This window comes from Cervus canadensis, chromosome 21, assembly GCF_019320065.1.
Source record: "Cervus canadensis isolate Bull #8, Minnesota chromosome 21, ASM1932006v1, whole genome shotgun sequence".
NCBI classification, from domain to species: Eukaryota; Metazoa; Chordata; class Mammalia; order Artiodactyla; family Cervidae; genus Cervus; species Cervus canadensis.
The window spans coordinates 12,724,245-12,750,665 of NC_057406.1; the positions used below are offsets into that span (position 1 = coordinate 12,724,245).

The 26,421-nt window shown below is 51.8% G+C and overlaps 1 protein-coding gene across 5 annotated transcripts in view; it reads left to right on the forward strand.

The window, feature by feature from the left end:
• Positions 1-2,981: 2,981 nt before the first annotated feature.
• The window catches only part of TEAD4 (TEA domain transcription factor 4), a 60,435-nt gene continuing 36,995 nt past the window's right edge, over positions 2,982-26,421 (forward strand). For 2 of the 5 annotated variants that reach the window (XM_043440355.1, XM_043440356.1), the window contains exons 1-2: positions 2,982-3,285; positions 3,740-3,834. In XM_043440355.1, the coding sequence (XP_043296290.1) occupies positions 3,035-3,285; positions 3,740-3,834 (346 nt within the window). In that variant the 5' untranslated portion in view covers positions 2,982-3,034. The remainder of the gene's footprint in view (positions 3,286-3,739; positions 3,835-26,421) is intronic. The other 3 variants (XM_043440352.1, XM_043440353.1, XM_043440354.1) reach the window with 3 other exon arrangements.

A 26,421-nucleotide genomic window follows, 5' to 3' on the forward strand; every position in this document is an offset into this window, starting at 1 on the left:
AAAGAAAGCCTCCAGCTTTGATAAAAGTCAGACTGTTTTGTCCTTCAACACACAATGCAGTTGAGGTGGTATGGAGTGAAGAGTCTTCTTAAGGAAAAAAAGCAAAGGAAATACAGGATAGTGGGTTCGGACTGCCCTGGGGGTCCTAAGACTCTCTGCTCCCAATGCAGGGGGCCCGGGTTCGAACCCTGGTCAGAGAACTAGATCCTATACACCACAACTAAAGATCCACGTGCTGCACCAAAGACTGGGTGCAGACGAATAACTAAACACTTTTAAAAAAGCAAAGGACCCAGAGTCACAGTGCTCACACCCCAGCACCAAGTCAGCAGCATCCTACTTTTAAGCCGAGGGTGAGGGGGCATGCTTTAGGGGCATCTCTCAAGTAGTGCATTGTTCTCTGACCTAAAGACTAGGCAGTAATCTTCTCTTGATTCTGCCCTAGTCAGCTTCATATTAGGCTATTAATCCAGTCGTTCCAGTCACATCTCACCCACTACCCCTCCATTATAAAAGAAGTACGTTTGTTATAAATAATAACAAAAATGACAAAGAAAGCCCCTTAATACTCAATCTGTCAGAGATAATCACTTGAAAATACTGTTCAATTTATTTTTCAAAAACAGGACATAACACTGTAAATCATCTATACTCCAATATAAAGTAAAAAATTAAAAAAACCCAGGATCATCCTATATACACTATTTTTTTAAAATCCGCTTTTCCACTTATTATATCAAGAACGTTTGTCTGGTTTATTTTAAAATATCTTATTTAAAGAATACTATCACATGGGCGTGGCTGAGTTTGTTTAACACAGTATCATATGGATAATTTAACTATGACCATAATATGGGTTGGAAAAAATTTATTAACACAGTGGTTCAGCTGTAAAGAATCTGCCTGCAATGCGGGAAACCCAGGAGTTTCAATCCCTGGGTTGGGAAGATGCCCTGGAGGGGCATCTCCAGTATTCTTGCCTAGAGAATCCCTTGGACGGAGGAGCCTGATGGGCATCAGTCCATAGGATCGCAAAGAGTCAGACACAACCAAAGCAACTGAGCGCACATAATATGGGTTAAAAAGCTTTGGAATGGAAACAATACCAAACAACACAGCTGGCCCTGCTGTTGCAATCCATCCTCTCTGCCTTCTGTTCTGCAGCCACTCCTGTTCACCAGACTTTTCCTAACCTCTTCCCTCCTCCCCGCACCGTCCCCCCGCACCCTCCCACCCCCACACCCAAGTACAGACCACCAGCCTCCCTGAGTCTTCTAGACTCAATTCAGCAAGCTCTCATTTATCCTTCAAGATCTAGGTCACAAGTCACCTCTATAGCTTGGATTTTCTGAGCCTTCCCCTGGGTTCCTCTATGGGGCTCAAAGCTTACAGCTCAAATGTTATTATATTTGTAATAACAAATAGTTATTACACTAAGTAGCCAGTGCTTACCGTTTACGCCTCACTGAGTGCCTGCCTGTTGTCCTGAGCTGTAGACATGTCCCATGTGGACAAGCTGTGACCAAGCCCTGACGTGTTGCATTAGTTAACAAACAGACTAGAATTTATACGCAAATGAGACCAGCTTCCTTCAAAGTCTCCACCTCAAGATACTTTGTCAGTGATGCTGTGATGCTCAAAACACCATTGGGGCCTTCCCTGTGGTTCAGTGGTAAAGAGTTTGCCTATCAATTCAGGAGACAGGGGTTCCATCCACTATCTAGGAAAATCTCACATGCCACGGGGCAACTAAGGCCCATGTGCCACAACTACTGAGCCTGTGCTCTAGAGCCCACACCCCACAACTACCGAGCCCCAGAGCCCGTGCTCCGCAACAAGGGAAGCCACTGCAATGAGAAGCCTGCACACTGCAACCAGAGAGGAGCCCCCGCTCACAGTTAGTAGAGAAAAGCCCAGGCAGTGGACCCAGCACAGCCAAAATTAAAGAAATAAAATCATTAAAAAAACACACCACTGGAACACCTCTCTTGGCAGTAACTTCAGCATTTGTAGCACTTTCTTTTCAAGGTCCTCTGTGGCAATAGGTTTCTGTTTTTTCATTTTAAACTTAATATTTATTATGCACTTATCTATCCCAGGCACCAAGCTGGAGCTGAGTGAAAGATAAGTCAGACATTTAGTCTGTCTCTAAAGAAGTTTCTGTTTGGTAAGGGAGGTAAGATGTGGACACCCACTACAGCTCAGGGTTAAGCGATAGGGCTCCAGGGAGGTTGGACCTGAGTTTTGGAAAAAGACAAAAATCCTCTGGTTTCAACCTCCCAGCAAGAAGGGTGACTGAGGTCTGTGATTGCACCCTGTGTCAAGCCAGTGTCTTCTGAAGACTTAAAACAAAACAAAACAAAATACCAAAACACCAAAACAAACAAACAAACAAACAACAACAACAAAAAAACCCCAGTCGCTAAACCCACCCTGGCGTATTTAAGACGCAGACTCCCCACTTCCTGGCGATGCTCCACCATAGACCGAGTCTTCCCAGCTCAATGATAAGCTCTGAGAGGGCATGTGCTGAGGTCTTATCCTTCGCTGTTCCACAGTGTCCGGTGGGCTAGTGACAGACGTGGGGTCAGGGTTAGACGCGTCTCCGGCCAAGCCACACGCCGTCATACCGGCAACCCTTCCCAGCGATGCAGGCTGGTGCGGGGCGGAGGGGAGCGGCCGAAAGACCCTGCGGGCAGGGCACCTGTGGGCGCGCGGAGCTCCTGCGTCCTGCGGCCCGGACCGGGGCCCCAGGTGGATGGGCGCCACAGGGAAGAAGGGCGCAGCTGCCCGCGCGCTGGACGCCCGCCCTTGCCCGGACTTTCGGGGCCGGCGCGGAGGGAGAGGCGAGCAGGAGGCCGGGCGCCAGGCCAGAGCCCGGCCCGCAGGGTCGGGAGGAAGGGTTCCGGCCTCGGCTGAGAGCTGGGGACTGGCCGGGAGGGGCAGGAACCCGGGCCCGGGGAGGAGGAGGAGAGTCGGGGCCGAGATCAAAGGGGAAGCACGTGTGCCAGGCGATGGCCCCGACCGGAGCCGGATGCCGAGGTCACAGCCGAGGGTCCCCGCGGCCGCCCCCGGCCCGCCCAGCCAGCAGCCCCTCCCCGTGTCCCAGTCTCCTCCCCGAGGGCCCGGGGCCGGGCCGCCACTCCCTCCAGCTCCCGCCCTCGAACGCGCGCATCTCATTCCAGCCCTCATTCCACGCATTCCAGGCTTCCTCCTTTCAAACCCCAGGCCGGGGGCGGGGAGAGCCCGCAGCTCCCGGCTCTGCCGCGCGGCCGCGTCCCCCAGGTGAGTGGCCCGGCCGCCGCGCCCCTCGGCCGCGCCGCGGGCGCTCTTTCCCTCCCGCCTGGGACCTGCGCGCCGGGCCCGCCGTCCTCCTCTCCCGTCTCCGCTCTCCTGCTTCCCTCCCTTCCGCCCTCCCGCGCGCGCTCTGTTCCCCCAGCTCCCTTCCTCTCCCGTTGACTCACCCCGCCAGGAATAGGGATCGCCCGTGCTTTCCCGTCAGTCCCCTTCTGGGAAAACTCCTCCCTCTGCTCCGCCCAGCTCCGCGCACCGGCCACCGCGCGCTGGACACCGCGCACCGGACACCGCGCACCGAGTACAGCGCGCCGGGCGGGGCGAGCTGGGTTTGGGCCCGCGCGGAGTCGGCTCCGTCCCGCGATCCGCCTTCATCCCCGCCCAGCCGGTCGGCCCGGGGCTGGAGCCCGGGTCTCCGCTCGCTGACCCGGCGTTGTCTCTGCAGCGCCCTCGCCCGCCTCGCCGGACCTCAGCGGAGCCGCGGCGGACTCCGCGGGGCTGGCTCCGCGTACCCGCCCACCTCCCCTCACCCTGGGACCGGTAAGACGGCGGCGCGGGAGGAGCTCTCACCCGGGATCTGACTTGGGAGCGAGCCGGGCACGTGGAGGCGCGCGAACCGGGAGGCTGGGGTGGGCGCCAGAGCCAGCGGTAAGGGGAGCGCGCGGAGCCGAAAAGGCTGGAGGCCAAGCCCAGGTCGCCGGCGGCCGAAAAGAGACCCAGCGCCCGCGCCTCTCTTCTGCTGGGCGCCTCTCGGGCTTGGAAAGGGTGTCCTGGCGATTTCAAGTGCCGAGGCTTTGCGAGACCGGAGAGGACCTCCGCCAAAGGTCCCCATTTCCCAGGGCTTGAGAAGCGTGGTGCGTTCCATGCTGGGGGCCAGTGAGTCTGGGAAGCAGAGCTCCACAGCCCCAAGCGAACGTTTCCCCGAAAGGCGAGGAGACCCGGGACTCGCGCCTCCGTGCACTTGTGGGTCGAGGGGAGAGGAGGTTCGGGGCCAGACCTGGCAGGTCAGTGATGAGTTCACGTGGCCTGTGACTGTGCCGCCTCCTTAGCTCCGGGTGTCTGAGGGTGATACCTGCTCACCGATGACTCACCTACCTTCCACGAGGCATGTTTGTTTGTGTTGAACGGGAGCGCCTTTCCACCCCAGAAAAGTGCTGTTTGTCTGTAAGCTGAGTGTCTTGGAGGACTAGCGAGATGCCACGTCTCTCAGTGTGTGTTTCCCCCTGAGGATGTTGTTCCTGGGCCGGACGGTCCTCCCTGCCTGCAGGAGCAGGGGCAGGACACCGAGTCTCCGGTGGTGGCTGTGGGGCTGTGTGGCCCCCAAGTCTTCATTTGCCCTGGACCCCGCGGAGCTGGAGGGAAGCTGTGCACACCTGCCTCTCGCAGGCAGCTGTCTTTTGGGGAGGTCGGTTTTGTTCTTGCCTGGAAGAGGTTAGGGAACACATTGGTAGAAAGTTTAGTGAAGCTGAGATTCTTGCCTTTTGGTGATGGGGTGGGCTGTTGATAGTGAGACTTGGGCATGTTTGTGGGAGGGGTTGGACACCCTCCCCCCAGAAAGAGCTCATTTTGCATCTTGAGATTTGTGTAGGTAGTGCTTTTATTTTTTTTAATTAAAAATTAAAAAAAAAACAATTAGTAAAAGTTACTTTCCATTTGCAGTTACAACAAAATACTGGCTATACTCCCCATGTTCTACAGTTCATCGTTGAGTTTGTACCTGTCTGACACTCAGTAGTTTGTACCTGCCCTTCCCCCACCCCTAGCTTGCTCCTTCCACCCACCACTCCCCCACCGGTAACCACTAGTCGGCTCTCTATATGTGTGAGTCCTATGTTATATTCACTAGTTTGTTGTATTTTTTAGGTTCCACATGTGAGTGATATCATATAGTATTTGTCTAGACAGTACTTTTAAAGTTGGCCCCAAGGACAGGGGAAAATTGAACTACTGGTCCAGCTCTCCTTGGAGCCGCCTGGTAGTCAAATGGAAAGACCCCCATTCTTGATGACTGACTGGACCACCAGGTGCTTGGATGTCGTGAGGATGTTTTCCTGCCAGCTTAGGAGGGAAGGCTGCCTCTGATTCACCAGGTTGACCTGTGGGGAGACCCTTCTGGATAGCTCTCTTTCCCCACCTCTTCCTTTCTGCTTTGCTTTCTGTTTTCTCTCCCTTTGGAGTTTTACCACTGGAAACATTTCAGAGGGGGAAACTGGGTGGGCGAGAGCCCCAGTGCCCAGGAGATGGGCAGAAGTTTGAGACTGACAGCATGTGAGGAGGGTGGGGGCATAGACTAATCCTTGAGTTATCTCTTCATCCCATGACAAGATGCTGTGGACATAAGGTTCAGGGCTTCTTGCAAGGAAGGGCCGAGATGTCCTCAGGGGTGGGGACTCCCACTGGTCCTCCATCCACCCTGAGGATGTAGATGTTCTGCTGGGAGCCACCTCCTCCTTCATCTGCTCAGGCCAGGTGTGTGGGTGGGGCTTCGAGGGTGTCTGGTCTATAGGTGCAGTAGAAAGGGCTCAGGTTTGGGGTCAGACATAGCAGGGTATAAATGCTGACAGTTACTACCTTTCAGGCTTCTGGCTCAGTTTCCTGATGAGTAATGTGGGAGGGGTAATTAACATCTATCCAAGAAGTTTTTGTCGTGAAAATTCAGTGTTTGCAAAGCAAGTTGCACAGTGCAGGAGCAACCAGTGTTTCCTAAGCCTGTTTCAGCATAGAACCCCTTTATCCAGGAAACTTCCTGAACACCTTTGCTAAACCGTGCCCTGTCATTCATGTTTATTTAGCAAATGGATCTAGTGTTAACGTACGCTGAACCCTACAGGTTTCCTATCTTGAGCTTGGGAACCTGGATAGCTAGCGGCCCAGGTGGAGACAGGGTTTGGGCTTTGTCACAGAAGAGCACCGGGTCTCCAGCTCCTAAGTTCAGATTCCAGTTTTGCCTTGACCCAGGGTGAACTTGCTAAACATGAAAGAATTCTAATGTCAGCACCGAACCCCCTCATTTTAAAAACGGGAAGCACTCACTATGGAGAAGAGTACAGAGATTCCTTAAAAAAACTAAAACTAGAGCTAGTATATGATCCAGCTATCTCACTCCTGGGCATATGTCCGGAGAAAACTATAATCAGAAAAGATACATGTACCCCTATGTTCATAGCAGCACTAATTACAATAGCCAAGACATGGAAGCAACTTAAATGTCCATCGATGGATCAATGGATAAGGAAGATGTGGTATATATACACAATGGAATATTACTTGGCCATAAAAAGTATAAAGTATGAAATAATGCCATTTGCAGCAACGTGGATGAACTTAGACATTTTATACTGAGTGAAGTAGGTCAGACAAAGACAAATACTGTATGATACCACTTACACATGGAATCTAAAAAAATGGTAGAAAAGAACTCATTTACAAAACAGAAATAGAGTCACAGACATAGAAAGCAAACTTATGGTCACCAAAGGGGAAATGAATGGGGGAGGGATAAATTAGGAGTTTGAGATTAGCAGATACACACTACTGTGTATAGAATAGATAAGCAAGTACCTACTGTAGCAAAGGGAATGTTACTCAATATCTTGTAATAAATTATAATGGAAAAGAATCTAAAACATATATATATATATTTGATAAATATATTTGAATCATTTTGCTATACACCTGAAACTAGCACAGCATTGCAAATCATGTTGTAAATCAACTATACTTAAATAAAAATTTTAAAAATAATAAATATAAAGATGAGAAACTAAGGCCCTGGTGGGACCATAACTTGTTTAAGGTCACACAGCTGGTGAGTGGCAGAGCTGGGACTAGAGCTCCACTCTGGACCATTCTGATGCCTTCTTTCTCCTGCTCTTTGGGTGCCAATGCCCAGACTACTGGCCACCTTGGTCTAACAGGTGCGGAGTCTGGAGCAGTCCACCTGGGGATGTCTCCCATCCTGTGGCTCAGATAAGCTTGTTTGGGCAGAAACACTCCCTTAGGAACCGTGGAACCTGAGAATGACCTCTGGAAGGGGGCAGGGCCTTCAAGCGGTCTTTTTTTTTTTTTTTCCTATTTTGCCGCAATGGTGGCCTGTGGGATCTTAGTTGCTTGACCAGGGATCAAACCCGTGTTCCCTGTGGTGGCAGCTCAGGATTTTAACCACTGGGCTGCCAGGGAGTTCCTCAAGAGGTCTTTAAAATGCACCCTCCTTTCTCCTCCTGGGTCTGCAGGTCACTTAGCCAGGTGAGAAGCGTCCCTGTCTTTCCAGGTTTCTTGGGATGCAGAGCACAGCCGGCTTGGACTTGCGTCCCGGTCTTGTGCGGGTGACTGTCACAGAGCGTGGCAGCGGGGGACGTGCTGGCCTTCCTGCCGCCGAGGTTGGGCCCGGTGGCCGGCCTGTCTTTGCCCCCCGTGACCTGCTGCTGGCAGGGGTTGGGACCACAGCTCCCTTTCAGGCTCTGAAATTGTAGCTGAACAGCTGCTGTCGGCCCCCCTCCCGGCGGGGTGGCCAGCTCGGGGCCCAGGTGGACGTGGGGGCAGCTCTGTGTCACTGGCACAGCCTCCAGCTCGAGGATCTCATTCCAGCTTTGCCTTGACCTCTCCTGAAATGACAGTTCTTGCTACGTTTCTGGTTTTGCCATGCGGACAGTAAGGAGATTCTAGCCATCTCCTCTCATACTTTTCATGTTCATGGGGTTCTCGGGGCAAGAATACTGGAGAGGTTTGCCATTCCCTCCTCCAGTGGACCACGATTTGTCAAAACTCTCTACTATGACCCGTCTGTCTTGGGTGGCCCTGCATGGCATGGCCCATAGCTTCATTGAGTTATGTAAACCCCTTCGCCATGACAAGGCTGTATTCCACGAAGGGGCTTAGTTAGCATCACCGACTCCACGGACATGAGTTTGAGCAAACTCCTGGAGCTGGTGAAGGGCAGGGAAACCTGGCGTGCTGCAGTCCCTGGGGTCACAAAGAGTTGGACTCGAATTGGTGACTGAACAGCAGCCGCCTCCTGCCAGATGTGGTCCCGGAGTGTTGCGACTGGCCCTTTGGGAACATTTCCACTGGAACTGCAGCCCCTTTCTCCCCAGGGTGCCCACAGCCTCCGGCCTTTCGCCCATCAGGGGGATGGGCCCGGCTCCCTGCTGTGCGTCCTGCTGAGGGTGGGCGGCCCCCATGGTGGGCGGGCCCCCATGGGTGGGACACGGCTTCCTTTGACCCAAACTTCATGGGAACAATGGACTTCAGAAGAGTCACCAGGGGCAGGAAATGGAGCTGTGCTGAGGCTGGGTGACTGTCGTGGGGGAGGGGATACACATCCGGCCTGGAGGAAAGGCAGGGTGTTGGGGGCAGGGCAGAGGGCACTGGGGCGGGGCCGCTGACACCCAGGGTGGGTCTCTCCTCTGCAGGGGCTGTTGACTCAGAGATCTGGGCCGCTGAAGCCCACTCTGGCTGAACCTTCTGCTCAGTAGAGGTCTCCTTTTCAGCAGAGGTGTCCCTGGGGTCTGCCAGCCTGGCTCACTCCCACCAGAACCACGGTCCTCCCTTCCTGCCAGCTCCCTGGATGGGATGTCTGCGTGAATGGGCCTGGCTGGGATAAAAGGCCAGTCTTGTTTCTTCCTGGCTGACAGCCATCTTGGCGTTGAGCCTTGAGTAATCGTTGACTGGGCAGTGGGCAGAGGTCTGGGTCGGGAGGCAACCGGTCTGGGTCAGCTGGATGACAGAGAGGGATTATTCTGACCAGGACAGGCAGAGGGAGAGCCTACCCAGAGCAGGTGGCGAAATGTTCTGGGAGATGAAGCACCCTTATCTTGCCTTCATCTTTGTAAGAGCAGAGCCGACCTGGGAGAGAGCAAAGGCGGCTTTGGGAGAAGTGAGTCAGACCACTTGGTTTTCCTTAGTTCATGTGGCCAGTACTCACAGATCGGGTTCTAGGGACCTGAAAGAAGCCTCTGGACTCTGGGAGGAGCCCCAACCAGTGGGAGGAGGTGAGCATGGCAGAGCAACCCACGTTGTTCTGGTTCAACCCTTCAAGGGGGCAAGGCTTCACAGGTAGCTCAGAAGGGAAAGAATCTGCCTGCCAATGCAGGAGACACAGGTTCTATCCTTGGGTTGGAAAGATTCCCAGAGGGGGAAGTGGCAACCCACTCTAGTATTATTGCCTGGAGAATCCCATGGACAGAGGAGCCTGGCGGACTACAGTCCATGGGATGGCAAAGAATTGGACACGACTGAGTGCCTAACACACACACAGAGGGCAAGACTAGTTGATGAGCTTCTTATGGCTCCTTTGCCAAATTCCAGGTCAGATGTTTGAACATTTGGTCTAAGGGGGTTTCAGAAATGAATCTGAGGGAGCTAGCAGCCAGCGTGTGTTCACTCACCAAGTCATGGGAAAAGAATCTAATTTGGGTCTAGGATTTTCTTGGGTTCAAGAGAATTGTGTGTGTTCTGGCTGATAAGAGCCGTAAGAGGGATTTGGAGCTGACCGAAAGATGCCCTGGGTCCTGGTACGACCTCTTGTCACCCTGGGGCGAGGTCTCTAGTGATGTGTCACAGGACTCTTTTTTTTCTTGTCTTTGTCCTCTTATCAGTTCTGTGGGTGTTCAGGATAACAAGCACATAGGATGACGGAACCAGGATTCAGAATCATCTCAATTGACTAGGAGGCTGAGGTTATGCAGACCTCTGAAATAAAAAAAAATTTTTTTCAGTTAAAATAAATACATACTCATTATAGAACACCAGGAATAAATACATAAAGGGGAAAATAAAATAGTACCTAGGACCACAACTTAGGGATGAGTACCGTTGGTATTTTGGTATATGTCCCTACAAATTTGTGTTCATGCAAATCTGCATATTTTAGCATAATTGCAGTTATACTCTATTCTTTTTTTTTTTTTTTTTTTAAGCTACTGAATACCATGTGCTCAGACGCTAAGTTGTGTCCGACTCTTTGTGACCCTTTGAACTGTAGCCCACCAGGCTCCTCCGTCCCTGGGATTCTCCAGGCAAGAATCCTGGAGTGGGTAGCCATTCCCTTCTTCAGGGGATCTTCCTGACCCAGGGATTGAACCTGAGTCTCCCGTGTTGGCAGGTGGGTTCTTTACCACTAGGGCCAGCTAGGAAGCCCCAAACAATATTGTGCCATATGACAAGTTATTTAACTGTGCCCTACTGGACTTTTAAAAACTGTCTTCAATGTTTAACTGATTCAAAATTGCTTGACATCTAGCGTGTTTTCCTATCTGAAGATGAAATCTAAAAAGTTTACTTGTAAAATCGGTGTTTAAGTTCAGAACATCAATTATATAGAATAGGAACTCACTGTCAATTCTTGTGAGGAGAAAAATCTTGAGGTTTTTGGTTGATGAAGGAAGGGGAAGGGAAATGAGCATTTATTAAGTGCCTACTGGATGCCAGGCAGTATTCTAAGCATCTCCCTCGGAATCTCTCATTTAAGCTTTGTAGCGGCTCTGTGACATAGGTTTTGTGTTGTTTTTTTAGCCTCTACTTTACAGAGGAGACTTCCCAGGTGGCTCAGTAGTAAAGAATCCGCCTGCTAATGCAGGAGATGTGGGTTTGATCCCTGGGTCAGGAAGATCCCCTGGAGAAAAGAATGGCAACCCACTCCAGTGTTCTTGCCTGGAGAATCCCATGGACAGAGGGGCCTGGCAGGCTAGAGCCCATGAGGTTGCAAAGAGTCGGACACTACCGAAGTGACTTAGATAACTTAGGTTACAGAGGAGGAAGAAGTTACATGGAGATTAATGTGGGGCTGGAGTATGTACCCAGGTCCATCTGGCTCTCCGCTGCAGAGCCGGTGGTGTGGAAGGGGGCTGCGTCAGGAGGGCTGAGTCCATGGCGGTGCTCTGGCCACACTGGGAACCTCTTCTGGTTTTGGAGGGTGGATACACCAGACCTAGGGAGCACTGAGTTGTGGTTGTCTCAGCCGAGGATGGAGCAAGGGTGGCTGCTGGCATTTCTCTCCCAGGAGGCAGCCCTCTTTTCGGGAACAGCAGACCCCTCCGTCTGATCTATGGTCCATTTGAGGAGGGAGGACCAGGCGGAACCGCATCCAGTCTCTATTTCTATGAAGAATGTGTTCGGGATGCTTCACAGGAGGTCTCTGCTCTGGCTGGGAGATAGCATCAATGACCTCTGGGATCGCACCTCCACCATGTGGTCCTGGCTTCAGTTTCTCCACCAGTAGGGTGGGGAGTATTTCCCACTTGAACTTTTCTGAAAAATCCATCCTGCTAGAAGGAGGTAATGCTGGAGGAGAAGCTGAGAGATGGGGGGAAGGGCAGTGTCCGAGGAGGGAGACGTGGTGGCGCCGCCTGGCCCTCCATCACCCTGTGCAAGCTGAGTGGACAGGTGTCAGGGACAGGCTGCCCCCGAGGCTGGGCCTGGGGAAGATGCCTGGGCGTGGGGTAGCGGCCATAAGCAGACTGCAGAGCCGTGCCGTCTGATGGGAATGTGAAATTGTACGTTATCTGGGAGCCACATTAAAGAAGCGAAAAGAAACTGACCAAATGAGTGTTAATAATATATTATTAGGCTACTGTGTCTGAAATATTACTACTTACCGTGTAATCAATAGTGAAACAATATAATGAGATTGTTTACGTTGCTTCTTATACAAAGGGTTGGAGATCCAGCCTGTGTTTTATACTTATCAGCATATCTGTCGCACCAGCCACTTTTCAAGTGCCCGGCAGCCACACGTGACCGTGGCCAGTGTTTTGGACTGTACAGGTTCACAGCTGGCCTGCTCTTTCTGCTTCTCATCAGCTATGTGGCCTGGGGCGAGTTCCAGACTTCAGTGTGTCTTGTTTTCCACCCTTTTTTTTTTTGGCCTTGCCTAGCAGCGTGCAGGATCTTTGCTCCCTGACCAGGGATTGAACCTGTGTCCCCTGCAGTAAGAAGCACAGAGTTGTAACCACTGGACCACCAGGGGAGTCTCTTATTTCTCCCTCTCATGAATGGGGGCAATAATAATAATAGTGCCAAGCCCATATGGTTGATGTGAAGATTAAATAAGGCAATGTTTGTAAAGTGGTTGGTTTTTTGGCCTGGCACGTATTAAACTTTGTATAAAAGTGAAAGTGAAAGTGTTAGTCATGTCCGACTGTTTGCAACCCCATGGACTCTGTAGCCCGCCAGGCTCCTCTGTCCATGGAATTCTCCAGGCATGAATACTGCAGTGGGTTGCCCTTTCCTTCTCCAGAAGCTTTGTATAAACTGTTTATTAAATAAATGACCTGTAACTGGTCCTTAACCCCTGGACAGGCTAGCGGGGCAGGTGGTGATGAACTTGGGAAAGCCCTGTTGTAGAGTGGCCCTGTGCTCCCTGGGCGGCCCCCTAGCTCTACAGAGTGAAATGGGTTCAGATCAGATGGGCTGATCCACAGTTGCTGTAAAGAGGGCTGCCTCATAGGACGGAAATGTGAGCACCCCGATGACAGGGCAGGACAGGGCAGGGTCCAGACCTCAAGAGGTGTGTCCTGGATGTCTGTCTGCTTGGGGCTCGGAGCTCTGCTGCATGGTGAGGATGCTCCACTGTAAATGGCAGGACCTCGAGTTGGGATGGGAGGCGGGGTTGCTTCCAGCTCTTGGTAGTCATGCTGCTTGTGCAGGAGAAGAAGGGAGACAGGATCAGTGGCTTCCGATACCCACCTTGGAGCTCCGCCAGCCCCAGCAGCGCCCGCTCTCTGTCTTGGCATCAACCCCCAACCCCCTGGTTGCACCTGCCCTTGGCCAAGTCACAGTGGTCACAGAGCACCTACTGTGTGCCGGGCGCTGGGCCAGGTACGGTGGGGGGAACCTGGAAGGGCAGGCCTGGTCTCTGTGCTCGAGCGGTGTCCCATCAGGCAGGGGAGACACCCTGAGTGGCAAGCACTGAGAGCCTGTGAGGCTGCGCCACGGAGGACAACGGAGAAGCACAGTGCTGAGGGGATGCGCAGAGAAGAGGATTCATTCCCACTCGGAGGGGAGCAGCCAGGGAAGGCTTCCTGGAGGAGGAGGTACTCGAGCTGGCTTTGAAGGATGGGTATTTGACAACTGTGTGTGCGGGTGTGTGTAAGAGGGACAGAGAGAAGGAGAGAGGGAGGGAGGAAGCAAGTGGGAGAAGCGTCTGTGAGAAGACAGAAGTAGTAGCAATTGCGGGGCTGTAGTCATGAGACAATGGGGAGGGGAGGTAGGGGGAGATCACTGGGCTTTATGACGAGGTCGATTTGGGAGCCTCTGGGCAGAATAAGGAGGACTTGTTAAAAGTTTACTTGTCAACTTGCAGTAGAGTTTACTCCTTGTGACGTGTCAGTCCTGTGGGCTTTTTTTCTTTCTTTTTGAATTTATTTGGCTCTCCTGGGCCTTAGCTGTGCCGTATGGGATCTTCCATCTTCCATCCGGCCTGCAGAACATGGGATCCAGTTCCCTGACCAGGGATTGAATGGGGGTCCCCTGCATTGGGAGTGCTGAGTCTTAGCCACTGGACCACCAGGGAAGTCTCAGTCCTATGGACTTTGACGGATGCAGAGAATTGGGTGGTGGCACCATAATCAGGGTCCACGACTGTCCATCTCCCCAGACAACTCCCCGATGCTGCAGCCCTATCGCCCTTCACCGACTCCGCCCTCCCTGATCTCCTCTCACTCCTGCGGTCCTGTCCTACTGTGGAATCACACAGCGTGGAGCTTTGGGCTCTGTGGCCTTCACTCAGCAGGGCCCTCCCTTCGACCAGGTGGTGTGTGGGTCAGAAGTTGCTGAGTCGTAAGGACCTCATTATACAACATCCCACAGTGCACTTGGCCACTGGCTGGTTGAAGGACTTGGGGTGTTTCCAGCCTTTGTTGATTGTGTAAGCTGCTATCATCACTGACGTGTTGGGCTTTTTAATGAACACAGGCCTCCGTTTCTCTTGGATAAATACCTAGAGGAGTGGGACTGCTGGGTCACACTGTGCATGTATGTGTAATGGTCTAAGAAACTACCAAGGGGCTCCCTGGTGGCCCAGTGGTTAAGACTTTATGCTTCCACTGTAAGGAGGGTGGTTTCAATCCCTGGTCGAGGAGCCAAGATCCTACATGCCTCGTGGCCAAAAACAACATAAAACAGAAGCAATATTGTTAACGAATTCAATAAAGACTTAAAAAAAAAAAAGAGAGAGAGATCCACATCAAAAAAACATCTTAAAAAAGAGGCTGCCGAACTGTTTTCCCACATGTCGCGTCTTGCATTCCTCCCAGCGGAGTGGCGGCGCTCCATCGCAGTATCTGTAGCAGCTTGTGGTGTGGTCAGGTTTCCCTCTGGCTTGTTTGCGCCATCCCCCGAGGTATGTAGTAGAATCTCATCACGGTCCTGGTTTTAATTTGCATTTCCTTGTTGACTACCCTGTGGAGCATCCTTTCAGGTAGTTACTTGCCGTTCATACAATTTCCTTGGGGAGATGTCTGTCCAAATCTTTTGCCTGTTTTTTCTTTCTTTTGATTGTTTTGTCTTTAATATTCTGGTTACAAGTCCCGTCTCAGATGTCTGATTTATAGATTTTTGGAAAATTTGCCTAAGGAGAAAATTTCCAAGAGAAGATGGTGGGTTGATTCTCTTTGCTACAAAGAGATTTTCTACAGCAGAAACTAATGCTGCATTGTAAAGCAACTATGTGTGCTCAGTCACCCAGTCGTGTCCGACTCTTTCCAATCCCGCAGACTGTAGCCCACTCAGGCTCCTCTGTCCCTGGGATTTTCCAGGCAAGAATACTGGAGTGGGTTGCCATTTCCTTCTCCAAGGGGTCTTTCTGACCCAGGGATTGAACCTGGATCTCCTGTGTCTCCTGCATTGGCAGACAGATTCTTTACTACTGAACCACTTATACTCCCGTAAAAAAAGAGATATGTGTAAGAAAGCAAAAAAAAAAAAACCCCTGTTATTTGAGAACATGGTGATTAACTTTATCAGGAATAATACTGCTTTATCATCTCATTCTTTTTTCTTTTATAAGTTTATTATTTATATGTATTTTGTATTTATTTATAAGTTTATTATTTTCGATCTTTTAAAAATCTTTATGGATTTATTTATTTTTGGCCACTCTGGGTCTTCCTTCCTGCACAGGCCTTCTCTAGTTTCGACAAGCGGGGGCTACTCTGCACTTGCAATGTGTGAGCTTCTCATTGCAGTGGCTTCTCTTGTCACTGAACATGGACTCTAAGCACAGGCTTAATAGTTGTGGCTCATGGGCTTCGTTGTTCCGCAGCACATGGGATCTTTAGTTAGGGTATGTGGGATCTAGCTCCCTGAGCTGGGGTTGAACCCAGGCCCCCTGCATTGGACTCACAGAGTCTTAGCCACTGGACCACCAGGGAAGCCCCTGCCATCTCATTCTCATCCATGGAGTTTCCAGTGCTATTTCTGTCCCTAGTCTCTAGTACTCACTACATGTCATCTTGTTAAGATAATTATTATGTGAGATATTGCATCCCAGTGTGTTTTTAACAACCTGACGTCTTATTGTAAACAGTGTTCTTGTGTGCTTAGTCGATCAGTCGTGTCTGACTCTTTGCGACCCCGTGGACTGTAGCCCACCAGGCTCCTCTGTCCATGGGGATTCTCCAGGCAAGAATACTGGAGTGGATTGCCATGCCCTTCTCCAAGGGATCTTCCAACCCAGGGATCGAACCCAGGTCTCCCACACTGCAGGCTGATTCTTTACCAGCTGAGCCATCAGGGAAGCTCCTAAACAATGTTCTTAAATAATGAGAAAAGTAAAATGTCACAATTGGGTGTAACTAGAACAGGACTAAATGGTCTTCCAGCATAACTCTATAAAGATCTTCCAGGCTAAAATAAAGTGAATGTTTTATTTCCTCTATCAGTTTATTACACATTCACACATATGTTCATGTATGCTGTGCTGTGTACTGTGCTTAGTCGATCAGTCGTGTCCGACCCTTTGCGACCCCATGGTCTGTAGCCCACCAGGCTCCTCTGTCCATGGGATTCTCCAGGCAAGAAGACTGGAGTGGGTTGCCATGCTCCCCTCCAGGGGATCTTCCCAACCCAGGGGTCGAACCCTCATCTCCTGCATTGGCAGGCAGACTCTTTCTCATCTGAGCCACCAGGGAAGCCCATATACATGTATAATAATACATCTATATGTTGTCATAAACTCAAGAGAAGACGGTTGAGAGTCCCTTGGACTGCAAGGAGATCAAACCAGTCAATCCTAAAGAAAATCAACCCTGACTATTCATTGGAAGGACTGATGATGAAACTGAAGCTCCAATACTTTGGCTACCTGATGTGAAGAGCCGGCTCATTGGAAAAGACCCTGATGCTGGGAAAGATTGGGAGCAGGAGGAGAAGGGAGCAGAGGATGAGATGGTTGGATGCCATCACCGACTCAACGGACATGAGTTTGAGCAAGCTCTGGGAGATAGTGAAGGACATGGAAGCCTGGTGTGCTGCAGTCCATGGGATCACAAAGAATCAGACACGACTTAGCGACTGTACAACAAACAACGTAAACTCTTCTAAGATATTATAAAATAAAAATGGAAAAATAAAGTGTGAAAAAAAAAGATGGTGGGTGTGGTGCACGAATTTGGTGTCCTGAACCTTGACCTTTCTTTAGGGGCAAAGGTGGACCGGGTGAGGTGGGGGTTGGGAGTCCCCTAGAGAAAGACCTCCTGATAAGATGAGAGGTGACTCTGGTCTTCTGTGAGGTCCTGCCCCGCACAGCATCTGTCTCAGATCAGGAGACCCTGGTGGCATCTCTCTAGGTGCCCACACTGGCCAGCCCTGTTAGACTTCCCTGTGGCCACTGGGCCAGGCTGGGGCAGACCATCAAGAACAGCAAGTGCTTGTGTGAAGCCCGGGTATCAGCCATGTACGTGGCCTCGTTTCTGAACGAGATGACCATGCATCTTGGAATGGAGGTGGGGCCTTTGCTGGGCCTGCAGGAGCGAGGGCTGGGTGGGTATGTGGCTGGCGCAGGAGGGACTCACAGGGTGAGTTTCTGGGTTAGGGTGGGTCCTGGGTTGTGCGACCTCGGCCTGGAGTCCGAAGGCTCTGGCCACTGGAATTTCTACCCTGGTCCGGAGAGGGTGGCTCTGAGACATTAGGACATTCCTATGAAAATGACCTGGGGTGGGGTGGGTGCTGCCTCCTGCCTCTCTCCAAGCTCCGTCCAGCGCATCCTACTCCTGTGTGCTGGGGGCTGGGGTGCTGCCCACAAGCAGGGTCCTCACTCTTCCCCGGGGCAGGCCTTGCCCAGGGATGACCAGGCAGTGGTCAGAGCTGAGGATGGGGCTCGCGTGCTGCTGCCCCGGGACTGCTGGTGCGGGCTCCCTCTGCCCCCAGCCTTGGCTCCCTGATGTCGTAGGTCCTGGGGCGCTCTCCCAGCAATGCCAAGGGCTCCTACCTACTCCTCCCTGGGTGGGGCCTTGTGCTGCAGGGGTGCCCAGCCTGGGCACTGCCCGGGTCCTCACTGCTGGGCACCATCCTGCACTCTGCAGGGGAAGGGGGGGAGCATTGGAGTGTGGCAGTACCCCCTGCCCCCTGCCCCCAGACTGGGGACTGAGTGTTCGGGGAGTTCTCTCCAGCCCAGCCTGGGGAATCGCTACTCGAGGAGTTTCAGAGACTCTGGGCTCTTGATCCCCTGAGAGATCTGGATTCTGGGACAGGCACCTGGAGGGACACCCGTGGGTTGGTTCAGTCCCTTGGCCTCCAGTACTTTCGGGACTTTTGCTTTATGTTAGAGTCCTGAGAGGGGCCCAGAGGAGAAATAAATGCAAGGCTGCAAGGCTTAACCCTCCCATCATCCCACCCCCACCAGCCCAGTTTCCCAAAATGTGTGTGTGTCTATATATACATATATATACAAAATGTGTGTGTGTCTATATATACATTTATATATATACAAAAGTTTGGTTTTGGCTGTACCTCGAGGCTGGTGGGGTCTTAGGTCCCAGATCAGGGACTGAACTTGTGCCTTCAGCAGTGAGAGCGTGGAGTCCTAACCACTGGACAGCCAGGGAAGTCCCTACCTTTTTAAAAATGATTTTTTTATTGAAGTTTAGTTGAGTTACAATGCTTTGTTAGTTTCTGCTGTATAGCAAAGTGATTCAGTTCCACATACATGCATTCTTTTTTACTTTTTTAAAAATTAATAGCTTTTGTTATTATTTTGAGCAGTTTTGGGTTTACGTACAAATTAGGCAGAAATTATGCAAAATACCCTTCATCCTCCCCTACTTTCTCCTTTATTAACTCTTGCTTCTGTGGCATTGTTTGTTACCTTGATGGGCCATATTGATGGCTATGTTATTAACTGCAGTCCACAGTTTACGTTAGGGTCTGATCTATGTGTTCTGTGCTCTGTGGGTTTGGACAAATACCTAATTGCAGGTGACTGACGCTAGTGATAAAGAACCCGCCTGCCATTGCAGGAGACATGAGACCTGGGTCTGATCCTTGAGTAGGGAAGATCCACTGGTGGAAGGCATGGCAACCCACTCCAGTGTTCTTGCCTGGAGAATCCCATGAACAGAGGAGCCTGGCGGGCTACAGTCAGTAGGGTTGCAAAGAGTCAGACATGACTGAAGCGACTTGCACGTACATACCATTAAAGCATCTGATGGGCTAGCTCAGTGCCCAAGAACATCCGTGTACCCCTCGTTCATCTCTCCATGGAGCTTTGCTTGTCCCCACAGTGTCGCCCTCTCCAGATGTCCTGCGGTCGTGGTCCTGTATCAGTAGCCTTTCTCGATGGCTTCAGGTGGGCCTCCCGCGGGAATATGCCTTTAGGCTTCCTCCATGTTCTGCCTGACTTGACAGCTTATTTCTTTTTCATCATGAACAATATTCTGCTTTCCCCAGCTTTTCTCTTTGTCTGTGGGGACTTTCTGAGGTCCAGGGAGGGGACGTGGCCCCAGGTCTGAATGTGGAACTAGTTTGTTTTTCTTCTGAGATCAGAGGGGCTTGGGAACTGCTTCATCAAGGCCCCTTGGGGGGCCCCAACACAGGCCCCCAGGGTGGGGTGGGGGTGGAGGGCCTTGGGCACCCATTTGCTGGATGCCTTAGGGCTTGGTCCACATACACCCACGGCCTGGCCATTTGGGAGGAGGGCTGGGGTCAGAACTGAGGGGGTGGCATGCTGGTGCCTCGCCCTCATTGACACTGCTATCCCCAGGGAGGGGGGTGGGGTGGGGCGTCTGGGGATGGGCCTCTAGCCTGTATCTGCTCAGGGATCTTATCTCCCATCTTTCTTTTCTTCTTTGAGCCTCTCTGTCGCTCCCTGCTGACTCCTCCCTCTGACCTGCTTCCCTCTCCTCCAGTTACCTCCCTCCGTGCCCCTCACCCCTCCTGCTCCTCACCTACCACTGTCCAGGGGCGATGCTCCTCACTGTCCTTGCCCCATCTCCGTCATCCATCCATCATTCCTCTGGGAGCCAGCCAGGTGCCGGGTCTGTGGATACGAGTCATCCTGGTCCTCACGATCGTTACCTCCTCCGCTGTGTATCTGCAAGAATGTAGCCCCAGAGAGTCGTGGCTTGCCAGGTCGGTATCCCCTGGCCAGTGTGAGGCCCAGTCAGGCCTCCGACCCTGGGCTCCACGGCGCCGCCCTCCTGGCCAAGCCTGGCTCTCCGTGACTTTGGTTCCAGCACACATTCACACTGGAAGGTCTGTGCCTGCTCCTCTTTTGCCTTCTTCCCTTCCACCCTCTCCCCATCCTGTCCTGTCAGGAAATGGGATGCAGTCAACATCCCCATTGAAAGGAGAGGGAGGGGCGCCCTGCCACCCTCCAGGGCTTTGCTGTTCGGCCCACGAGGTCCCTCTCACCACTCTGCCAGAGGTGGGTGTTTGGTCTGGTTTCCAAGGTGAGGATGCAGGAGCTTCAGGAGGTGAATGCAGAGCTGCTTAGAGGCAGACGATAACCCAGGTCCTGCAACTCTGAACTTCACGATGAACCGCACGGCCTCACGCTCAGCTTCTTCAGAGCTGCATGCGTCCAGGGAGGAAGGGGTACTGCCCAGTGCAAAGGGGCCGTGGGGGCGTCTGGGCATCACGGCCCTGGTTCTGTGTGGTTTTCTGCATGAGGCCCTTTGCTGGCCTCCTGCGAGCCCTGGCTAGCCTTCTTAGTCACACAGTCGTCCCTTCTGTCCAACAGGGTGCTCTGCCCAGCTCAGCCCGGCCCTGCTCCTTCCTTCCATACTTGGGGAGTGCCTGCCTTTTCTCTTCGTTTCTGGTTATGAGCAGGCAGCTTCCTTTCTCTCCTGTACGGCGGGCCCTGGACTTCTGGAGTGACCCTTTCTCTCCCTTCTCCATCTGCATCTTTTTTCCCTTCTATCTCCTGGTGGTGTTATTGTTTAGTCACTAAGTCGTGTTTGACTATATGCAACCCCATGGACTGTAGCCTGCCAGGCTCCTCTGTCCATAGGATTCTCCAGGCAAGAACACTGGAATGGGTTGCCATTTGCTTATTTTTAAAAAGTGTGGTAGAATATGCACAACTTGAGATGTACCATTTTAACCATTGTTAAGTGTACAGTTAGTTCAGTAGCATTATGTTGTGTTACCATCAGCCTCCGTCTTCAGAACTTTTTCAGTATTCCAAACAGAAACTCTGTCCCCTTTAAATCACAACTTCCCCCCACCCTCAGCCCCTCATAACCTGTCTTCTACTTTCTGTCTGCGTGGATTTGCCTGTTTTAGGTGTTTCATATAAGTGGAATCACAGAATATTAGTGCTTTTGTGTCTGACATTTCACTTAGCTTCATGTTCTCAAGTTCATTCATGTTGTAGCATGTGTCAGAATTGCATTCCTTTTTATTGTTTATTAAAATTTTTTTTTGGCCATGCCGTGTGGCTTATGGGCTCTTAGTTTCCTGATCAGGGATTGAAACTGGGCCCCAACAGTCAAAGTGCCAAGTCCTATCGACTGGAACACCATCTCCCCCCCTCCTGCCCCCCATCTTTTTTTAAAAATTCCTTTTTAAAGCTGAATAATATAATTCACTGTCTGGATAGATGACCTTTTGTTTATCCCTTCATCTCATGATGGACATTTGGGTTGTCTCCACCTTTTGGCTGTCTTGGGACCTTTGGGCGCATTTTTCTCCACCAACTTTGGTTTTCCCAGGGCCTTGATCTTGGCGCCTGTTAGAATGCTCCCCTTTGCCTGAGATGTTTACCTGTAATGGCTTACCTTGTTACTCTCCCAGGTACACTGGATTCTTGTCATTCCTGACTTCCATAGAGTCACTGGGAACATGAATTAGCAGGTACAGAGCCAGAGTTCCAAAGGCAGACACGGGTTAGGGTCCTGTGAGTCCCTGGTTGCAACATTTTTGTCATCTGTTTAATTCGTAACCTTGTTTTGTCTGTGTTTCTGTCCATAGACACATAATTTATTATAGACTGTTGTTTCATTTACATTGAACTCACAGCCAACTGTGCCATCACTCATGCCTGGACAGGGTTTATCTAATGCATGGATTTTCTCTGTAAGGCGGGTCACGACCTTCTTGCACTTGGGGTCACCAGTCAGCCCCCTAGCGCTTCACTTGGGTGCTGTTTTAAACAGTGAGATCAACAACAAAAAAGACAGAAATGTCAAAGTTGTGGCACTACATAGATGGAGGAAAGGATGCTTGTTTGGGGTCTGAGCTGAAACTGGAAGGCAGGGCAGCCTCACTGGACCTCAGCTAGATCAAGGATGATGGTCTCACAGCTCAGGGATGCATCCAAGTGACCCGGAAGCACCGCCAGTGTTGACCTGGGTTACAGATTCTAGTGAATGGGCGAGTCTGCAAATATGGAATCTATGAATAATAAAGGATGACTGTACTTGCACCATCACAGGGACCCCTGGACCCATAGATTGAAGGAAGTAGAGGGCAGGACCATGACCTAGTAACCTTGGACCTCAAGCCTGGCATCCAGTAGGTAATTTCAACTTTGCATGGGTCCTTAGTTGCTCAGCTGTGTCCAACTCTTTTTGACCCCATGGACTGTAACCCGCTAGGCTCCTCTGTCCATGGGATTCTCCAGGCAAGAGTACTGGAGTGAGTAGCCATTCCCTTCTCCAGGGGATCTTCCCAACCCTGGGATCGAACCCACACCACCTGCATTGCAAGCGGGTTCATTACCATCTGAATCACCAGGGAAGCCCCAGTTTCAACTTTTTTGAGATACAATTGACATCTGGAAATGTAAGAGACTTCAAGCGCATATCTGGTAATTTAATGTATGTGTACACTACGAACATCTGGTTAGTTAACACATCTCTCAGCTCACATAGTTTTCTCTTGTGTGTGAGATTTCAGTGCTACTCTCTTAGCAGATTTCAGTTGTACAATCTAGGGCTAACAGCTGCAGTCACCGTGTGAGACAGTAGACCTCAGACCTTATTCTTAGAGGTTAACTGTTCTGTGCCCTTTTACTGACCTCTCCCATTCTCTCCACCCTCAGTAGATATTTGTAGATGGACTGGTGTCCGGAATTAAGTACAGAGGCCTGGCCTCTGGGAAGTAATATGTGTGAATTTGGAGATGGTGAGGATACCAGGAGCTGGAGGAAAGAGTGGGCAGGGCTGGAGGAAGGCTGGAGTGCACTGGTCCTGAGTTCCCCTCCAGATCTAGTTTCAGGAGTGAGGTCAGAGCAGCGAAGCCTCCGAGATGACCACCCCTCACCCCAGCCTGGCCTACTGGCTGTCTCTACCTGCTTCAGTGTGTGCAGGACTTTGTGGTCTTCATACCCTTGGGTCCAATCTCCAGAGCCTAGTCTGGTGGCAGTAGCCAGGGTAATGATGGGAGAGCCATTTTTGTCCCAGCCCTGATGTCTATTGGATGGAAAACATCCACGTTCCATCCAACATGATGTTCTGTGGGTTCTGTAACAACTGAGTCAGGTCGGGCAAAGCACCTGGGGTTCAGAGACTTGACCCCACCTGCCCTGATAACCGGAATTCCCAGGTGGTGCTAGTGGTAAAGAACCTGCTTGCCAATGCAGGAGACATAAGAGATGCAGGTTCAATCCCTGGGTCAGGAAGTTCCCTTAGAGGAGGGCATAGCAGCCCACTCCAGTATTCTTGCCTGGGGAATCCCATGGATAGAGGAGCCTGGTGGGCTAGAATCCATGGGGTCACAAAGAGCCGGACACTACTGAAGTACATATGAATGTTCTGTTAACCGGGCCTCACAGACAAGTCCTTCAGCCTGAAGAATGATCCCTGTTTGGGGTTGAGGTGGAGAGGACCTGCTCCCCCACCCCAGATTGCTTTAGTAAGCCTCAATCAATCCTAAAGGAAATCAACCCTGAATAGTCATTGGAAGGACTAATGCTGAAACTGAAGCTCCAATACTTTGGCCACCTGATGCGAAGAACCTACTCATTGGAAAAGACCCTGATGCTGGGAAAGATTGAGGGCAGGAGGAGAAGAGGGTGGCAGAGGATGAGACGGTTGGATGGCAGCAGTGACTCAATGGACATGAATTTGAGCAAGCTCTGGGAGTTGGTGATGGGTAGGGAAGCCTGGCGTGCTGCAGTCCATGGCGTCGCAAAGAGCTGGACACGACTGAGCGACTATACAGCAATAGGAACAACTCCCCTATCTCCTATATCTTTACACCTGGGCCTCCTGTATCTGGAAGATTGGGGTGGTTTCTGGAAGGAAACCCCATGTTTTCTTCTCCTCCCAGCTTCTCAGTTAGGAGTCCGTGGGATGCAGGAGTTGGTTCATCCAGAGGCCCCCAGGAGAGGAGCAGCAGCGTGAGAGCTGAGGCATCGGTGGGCAGGATGTCAGACCCCCTCCTGAGAGTCCTGTGTGGCTGCAGCCTTTAGCCTGGATCCCAGAGCTCCTGTCCTCGTGACTGGGAAGGAGCCCCAGACCCTGTCCTAAGGGTCTCTCCTTAACTTTCTGGGTGATGCCAGGCAAGTCCTATGAACTTCCTGAGTTTCTGTCTCCATCACTTTCAGTCTGGGGGCAGGACGGCTGCTGTTGTTCTTCAGTTGCTCAGTCGTGTCTGACTCTCTTTGCAACCCCATGGACTGCAGCCCGCCAGGCTCCTCTGTCCATGGGATTCTCCAGGCAGGAACACTAGAGTGGGTTACCATTCCCTTCTCCAGGGGATCTTCGTGACCCAGGAATCCAACCTGCGTCTCCTGCTTGTCAGGCAGATTCTTTACCACTGAGCCACCAGGAAAGCCCCAATAATAATTAAACTGGCTAGTTAGTAATGTGAATATCTAAGGTGTCGTGTCTCCTGGCTATGCCTGGGTTTTCTCCTGGGGTTGAACACTAAACACAGCAAGTGCCCTGGAGGCCAGAAAGTTAGGAGATGACAGGAGGGTGCCCCATCTTTCTTGATGTCATGTGGGCCCCTGGGAGAGCAGGGACTGTGGTCCCCAGGCCCTTCCTTCCCCGAGCTGGGAGGTGGCCCCAGACGCTGCCCTACGAGGCAGGTCTGACGAGGCCTTGCACTGGGTCCACCCTGGGGAGGGCAGGGCAGCGGGTCACCCGAGGTCCTGGGCCTGGGATCCGTTACCAAAATGGAGCTGCTTCCAGCCCTGTGTGGCCTGCTGTTCCTGGCCCACGAGGCCGGCTGCCTGGCTTCTCCCCCTATCACAGCCCACGGCCATGACAGAGCTCCCACACGGCCTCTGCCCGTGGCTCAAAGACTGTGGAGTGGGGTGAGCCAGCAGCATCTGGGAGAAGGGTCCCCCTGCTCCTCCCCCAGCGCTCCCCAGAGACCCTCGGGGGCCTGCCAGGAGGAGCTGGAGGAGACAGATGGCCTCGTTAAGCCTGGGCCAGGTGCCACCAGCAGAGGAACAAAAATAATCCCTGACTTGGCCCCAGGTCCTGCCCCGGAGGCCTCTGGTTCTGCTCCCACTCCACCCAAGGCAAACTCTGGCTCCCTCCTAGGGACCACTGATGCCGGTTACTCAGAACTTTTCCGAAGAATTGGGAACTTACAGCTTTTATTGAGATCTTTCTAATAATGAGACTGGGCTTCTCTGGTGGTTCAGTTGGTAAAAGAATCTGCCTGCCATGCAAGAGACCCAGGTTTGATCCCTGGTTTGGGAAGATCCCCTGAAGAAGGAAATGGCAACCCACTCCAGTATTCTCGCCTGGAAAATCCCACCAACAGAGGAGCCTGGTGGGCAACAGTCCATGGGGTCGCAAAGAGTCGGACATGACTGAGTGACTGACACTTTCTCTTTCCTTTGGAGACTGGGGGTCAAGCCGAGAGCCACAGGCTTTGCTGGGGCAGGGAGGAGCTGCCCGCACAGTTCACAGGTGAGCTGGCTCAGGTCCAGGGAAACACAGGGACTTGTCCATGGTCATAGCGGCTTGTAGAATAGGAGCCAGATCCTGGGACTCTCTTGATTCCCAGGCATCATCCTTTCATTTTTCAGCCTCTAAGATAAACCCCAAAGGGATCTGCATACATACTCAAGCCCTCCCTTGGGCGTGCCCAGGCCCAGAGATTGCTGAGATTTTCTTGTTTCATGACACTAAACAGAACCCTGTGTCCTTCCTACAGAGAAATCATTAATCCACAAACACGCACCAAATAGCCATTCATGTGGTCGTCCTTCTGTGCCCCAGTGTGTGCAGCGTGCAGAAGATTTAGTAGAGAAAGACAACAAGCCCTGCTCTCTGGGGGGCTGCAATGTGTTGAGGGGGAGCAGTTGCCCCTGGGAGCCGGGGCTGAGGGTGCCCAGATCACAGAGACTGAGTTGGGACCATCCTCCCAGAAGAAATGAGAGTTTGGCTGCAACAGCCGTACCCCTGACACTGATCAAGGATACTTCAGTAACAAAAATGAAAAATGAAGGAAGATTTTGGCTGGACCTTAAGGATGGGTGAGAATTGGCCGGATGAAAAGAGGGGGGTGGGGAGGAAGGTCACAGGCAGCTCGGCCCCTGTGCAGGGGGAGAGCTTTGCATGTTGGGGTGTCATTTGGGGCTTGGGGTGGGTGCAAAGAAGAGGGAGGACGGAGGACGGTGTGGACGGACGGAAGGTATGGCTGGAGAGCCAGAATCAGCGGATGAAGGGCCGTGCACAATCCCATCATCTAAGAGCCTGGGAAGGATTTTAAGTGGAGGAGCCACGTGAT